The 6000-nt window shown below is 48.4% G+C and overlaps 1 protein-coding gene across 1 annotated transcript in view; it reads left to right on the top strand.

Annotated features, from left to right (window-relative positions):
* The first annotated feature begins 242 nt into the window (after nucleotides 1-242).
* Nucleotides 243-6000, top strand: part of LOC119168980 (3-oxoacyl-[acyl-carrier-protein] reductase FabG) — a 135294-nt gene continuing 129536 nt past the window's right edge. Inside the window, exon 1 of the mRNA XM_037420158.2 lies at nucleotides 243-348. Within this exon, the coding sequence (XP_037276055.2) occupies nucleotides 312-348 (37 nt within the window). The 5' untranslated portion in view covers nucleotides 243-311. The remainder of the gene's footprint in view (nucleotides 349-6000) is intronic.

Raw genomic sequence — 6000 nt, 5'->3', positions numbered from 1 at the left:
TTCAAGATAATACACACTATTTCTCAACACTATGAACCTCGCATGACCTAACGAATCATTCCGACATAAACAATCAACTTCTTACCATTGCGTGAGCCCAGTACTCGGAGAAGTGAAGAACCTTTTAATTTTGCGAGCGGCGAGCTTTTCACCTTAAATACCAGGTGGCGACAGACCGAGTGAAGTTCTTTCTGCATAAAAGAGCTCACACCTACAGCAGCTGCTCATACCCGCCGTGAGAACTGCCGGAGAGATAGGTATTCTTTCCACTGAACCGTCGCTTGTGTAACTGCCAACTGTACTCCGCCACGATGCCAGATCTTCGGGAAAAAGTTGCATTCATCACTGGTATGAGAATTCCGAAACATATTACCTTCAATTTAAAGTCCTTCTATTTGATTACAGAATTGTCGCCTCTTGTACTAGCCTCTGGGAGCCACAAAATAAGAGAATTCATTTTCAGTTGGTACGCAATTACTCTCGAATAACATCGCCAAGTTTCACTCGCAAACTTTGCGAAAAAAGGAAAAAAAACTAATCATGCACTAAAGTTTGCTTGAAACCCTTAACATGCCTATACTTTGAAAGTGCACGACGCTATCCGCACTAGCTCTGCCCACGGAAAACGATCTGTTCACTCAATGTACGAAGTGTCTTTCAGCTTTTCATTACAGCTATGCGTTAGTCTTTGCACCAGGTCACGGTTGTGCACACAGTTTTTAGTGCTCACAGTTTGCTGAAGCGTAATGCTTGCGAATAGCAAAATGAATTGTATTTCATTGTTGTTTGATGACGGGAATAATTTTATGTATAATCATCTACTGTGAGCGTTGCAAATTATGGCGCTCAGTGTTAAAAAAACATGCGTACAGGACATTCCACTTCAATTGTGTACTAGTCTCTCTCTACATTTAGAGGTAGTGGAGACATGTTATCGAAACAATATATACATTGGTGGCTAAAGGGTAGTTTAATATATTGTTATGTGAATGGCGAATTACTAGCACGGTAGGTTATTCGCAAAATATATTAACAGTGGCCATCCAGCTGACCAGTTCAGCTCAGAGAGCAAGCAGCGAGAAATTTTCGTTCTCATGGTCGGCCGCACACGCGCGTAGTGCAAGAGCCTGCAATGTGCACGTCGTATAATCCCCTGGGGCAGATGTGCCATCTCTGCGCGAATAGACGTCAATATCACCGGGAGAGTTGTACGGCTTCAAGCTTGCGATGTGTATGATGTTGCCGGCCTGAAGGAAGGATGAAGACAACGAGGTGATAATGTTTGTTATACGAGCATGCAATGATGGTGGCGTATTGTCCAACGTACATATTGTTTTATAAATACTCTAGAACAGTAGGCGCAACTATAGATAAAGCCCAGCCCCATCGTGGTGTTTTAGTGACTAAGGCACTCGAATACTGACCTGCAGGTCACGGTATTTAATCGTGGCTGCGGCGGATGCATTTTTGATGAAGGCAAAAATGCTTCAGGCCCTTGTGCTCAGATTTATGTCCATGTTAAAGAAGCACAGGTCATCAAAATTTGCGGAGCCCTCCACTAAAGCGTCTCTCATAATCATATGGTGGTTTTGAGACGTTAAATCCCACATAATAATGAATCAATCAATGAAAACAAAAGCACACGCTGGAGGCATGGAAGAAAGATATTTTTATACTATGCTGACATTCAGTATTCGCGTAATAAGCAATTAGGTACAGCAGATTTCACATATACAAACGGTAAGTGTTGTGGGGGAGCTTCCATACTTGTAATTAAAGGAGAGGGACTTGCAACGCAGGAAGTGTTACGGTGGCTCAGCAAATCTAGCGAATTGGCGACGTATGGTGTACACTATAGCCGTTTCCCATCCACACTTGCAAGGTATCTCTGAGCGTCATCATAACAGCGAGCTCCGCAATGTATATATCAAGCAAGCGTATCATCGTTTTGAAAGGTGACTTTTCGAATTCTAGGCTCTGGCAATTTCACTGTTTTGGCGGTAATTATGTCTGCGTTCATCGACGTCAATGTTCTGACACGGCTTTGAAGGACACTCGAGGCGGCATTTCTCAACAGAGTTCCGAGTTGTTCTGTCACGTATCACGTTTGTAGTCTACGCCTTAAAATGAAAGGCAGTGATGGCATTATTCAGAAGGCAATATTCAGCCATAGTACTGACATTATTTCAAACGGGTAACGTTCCTCACCTACGCCTAAATGAAACGTTCCTCTTCCGTTTAAAGAAATATGACTGACACCACGGCATCAAAGCGAACAATGCGGCTACACCTACGCGTCGTACCCATTTTTAACCGTTAAAATGTGTGCGTTCCTGTGACTCATAAACAAGAAACACTGAAACACACTTCTCAGTGTAATATCAAGCCATATGAAAAGTAAATTGAGTTGATAAGTTTAGGGCTATCATAACGCAAATAATCATAACGACGTAACTCATGCATTTTACTCGGCTGGAAAAGCGGCTTACATATTGTAAACACTAGATTACCGCAAAAGACTCCTCACGAAATGAGTCTCACGGTGTAGTAGCGCTATCGACGTGTTTTCAGGGCGAATCGCACAGACACTTGTTTCATATTGTACGCTTGATCGCGATATATTACAGATGCCGTATTACTCTCAGTGGATGTATTGTTTCAGCAACATGTATGGAAATGTAGGTGCAACGACGCCCCATCCGTGAAAAAGCTGGCGCCTGGAGGTTATCAATCACACGAAAACACAAGTTATCGTTTAGAGAGAGAGAGAGAGAGAGATAAAGATCCAAGGAAAGGCAGGGATGTTAACCAGACGCACATACGGTTTGCTACCCTGCACTGGGGAAGGAATAAAGGGAAAAAGAGGTTGCAGAGAGATGAGAAGGTACACACAATCACGAGCACACTCGGGAGCACACACAGTCTACAGGCGGTCGCTCAGGTTTGTTAACTTTAGGTAAAGTAGCAGTGCTTTAGTTGCTGTCTGCGCAACTGAGGCAGATGCCCAAGGTCCTAGTATCTTCTGCACACAAAATGGTCCGGGGTCAAGTTGATTCAAAACCATCCGGAGCTGGCATCGCTGTGTGTCGTAGCAAGCGCAGCTGCACAGAACGTGTTGGATGGTCTCTTCAGCTCCGCAGTAGTCGCATATAGGAGTGTCTGCCATACCAATGCGAAAGGAGTACACCTTTGTAAATGCAACACCCAACCAAAGGCGGCATAACAGTGTCGCATCGGAGCGGGAAAGTTGTTATGGTAGCTTTAGCTTGAGCGAAGAATTTAGTTCATAAAACTGACACCTTTAAAGCTGGTAGACGACCAGAACGTGCGTGTGAGATCGTTTACATCGTTTACGTTTACATCGTTATCGTTTACGTGCCAAGTGAAGGCACTATGTAAGGAGCTTCTGACGGGACGATTGGCGAGGCAAGCAAATTCATGGAAAACGCAAGGAAGCCGGTAATTCAATGCGAAGAATGTACAAAAACGCAAATTTACAATGTGATGTTGAGACGTTTATTGGCGGACACTTGTCGGTGATGCTTGACAGCGACAGTCAATGCGGGTACCGACTCTCTGCATGAGCTGCTCTTCTTTTTGATAAAAGGGTGACCCACTAGAAGGCGCCGGAGAGGACAACCCACTGCTCGAAGGCTTCGCCACAACTACCCCGGGTACGAAGAGGGAGCCGCCTGGCGACCTAACAGCTGGTTACTATGAGCGGGTCGTGGTAGGCTTTGAGGCGCTCCACGTTGACAATGCCGCGCCCTCGACGGCGCATGTCCGAAGATGGTTCGATGGGTTCGATCAAGTAATTTACAGGGGAAGTGCGTTCGACGACCCGATAGGGGCCTTCGTATTTCGGCAATAGTTTTGAAAATAGGCCAGTTGAAATGGTAGGGATCGAGAGCCAGACGAGCGCTCCAGGGAGGAACGTGGGCGCAGTAGTGCTAGTGTCAGCGCGAATGCCTTTTTGCCACTCTTGATTATGCGCTGTAGAGGTCCTTGCAAGCTCTCGACACTCTTCAGCAAGCTTGGCTGTAGCAGAAATAGGCACCCACTCGGACGGATCTGGCTTGTACGGAAGTACAGTGTCGATGGTGTGCGACGGGTGCCTTCCATATAATAAAAAGAAAGGTGAAAAGACAGTAGTGCTCTGAGGGGCGGTGTTATATGCGTAGGTGACGAAGGGTAGAATGGCATCCCAATTTGTGTGATCGGCGGTGACGTACTTGGAGAGCATGTCGCTGAGCACACGGTTGAAGCGTTCAATGAGGCCATTCGTCTGCGGGTGGTAAGCAGCAGTTTTGCGGTGAATAACGTTGCACTCTTTGAGAGTGGCGTCGACGACTTCAGACAGGAAGACGCGGCCTCGATCACTGAGCAGTTCCTAAGATGGACCGTGTCGCAGCATGAATCGTTGGAGCAGGAAGGAGGCCACATCGCTCGCTGTAGCTGCGGGGAGAGCGGCGGTTTCGGCGTGTCGCGTGAAGTGGTCCACAGCAACAATGGTCCAGCGGTTACCAGCCGACGTTAGTGGAAGTGGCCCATGCAAATCGATGCCAACGCGTCCAAACGGCCTGGCAGGGCAAGGTAGAGGTTGCAGACCTACCGGCGACAGGTGCGTTTAAGTTTTGCGGCACTGACATTCTATGCAGGAGCGAACGAATTTCAGCACGCAGCGGTACATGCCGTGCCAAAAGTACCGTTGGCGAATGCGGTGGTAAGTCTTCAATACCCCGGAGTGCGCACATTGTGGATCAGAATGAAAGAGTTCGCTTATGTCAGAGCGCAGACTGCGGGGTATGACTAGTAGCCACTGGCGGCCATCCCCTTTATAATTGCGTCGGTGGAGGAGCTCGTCGCGAACGGCGAAATGGTGGGCTTGACGACGCAACGCGTGAGAGGATGGAGTGAATGGATCAGTCAGCAAGTCTATCAGTGAGGCAATGCATTGATCCTTGCGCTGTCCAGTAGCAACGGCATGAATTCTAATGGAAGAAACGGCAAGGTGAGACGCTGAGTTGTGGGCATTGTCGTCAGGCAAGGGAGAGCGTGACATTGCGTCGGCGTCAGCATGTTGCCTTCCATTGCGGTACAGCACGCGGATGTCGTAGTCTTGCAGGCGAAGTGCCTACCGGGCGAGACGGCCTGAGGGATCTTTCAATGACGACAACCAGCATAGTGCGTGATGGTCGGTGACTACATCAAATGGGCGACCATACAAATAAGGTCAGAACTTGGTAAGGGCCCAGACGATTGCCAGGCATTCTTTCTCAGTGATTGTGTAATTAGTCTCGGCTTTTGTAAGCGTACGGCTTGCATACGCCACGACATATTCCGGGAACCCCGGTTTGCGCTGCGCAAGGACCGTGCCGAGACCGACACCACTGGCGTCCGTGTGTACCTCTGTGGGGGCCGTAAGGTCATAGTGGCGGAGTATGGGAGGCGACGTCAACAAACGACGGAGCGTTGTGAATGCGTCGTCACACTGTGATGACCACGAATGGAGAGGCTCGTTACTTCCGAGAAGCTTCGTCAGCAGCGATACGATAGACGCGAAGTTTCGGATGAAGCGCCGAAAGTAGGAACACAGTCCTACGAAAATGCACAGTTCTTTGGCGGATGTCGGCTTGGGGATCTCGGTCACGGCCCGAAGCTTGGCTGGATTGGGGAAAATTCCGTCCTTGGACACGACGTAGCCGAGTACTGTCAACTGCCAAGCTGCAAATAGGCACTTCTTTAGGTTCAGTTGCAGACTGGCGTCACTCAGACGCGTTAAAACATGCCGCAGGCGTTGAAGATGCGTGCAGAAGTCCGGAGCGAAAACGACGACGTCATCGAGGTAGCACAGGCACGTGTGCCATTTCAGGTCACGCAGAATGGTATCCATCATGCGCTCAAAGGTGGCGGGCGCATTGCACAGCCCAAATGGCATGACGTTGAATTCTTACAAGCCGTCGGGAGTGACAAAAGCGGTCTTCGGTCGAGCGTCTCAGC

Source organism: Rhipicephalus microplus, chromosome 3 (genome assembly GCF_043290135.1).
Source record: "Rhipicephalus microplus isolate Deutch F79 chromosome 3, USDA_Rmic, whole genome shotgun sequence".
NCBI lineage: Eukaryota > Metazoa > Arthropoda > Arachnida > Ixodida > Ixodidae > Rhipicephalus > Rhipicephalus microplus.
Note: the sequence above shows the minus strand (reverse complement) of the source record. Positions and strands in the feature narration are given on the sequence as shown.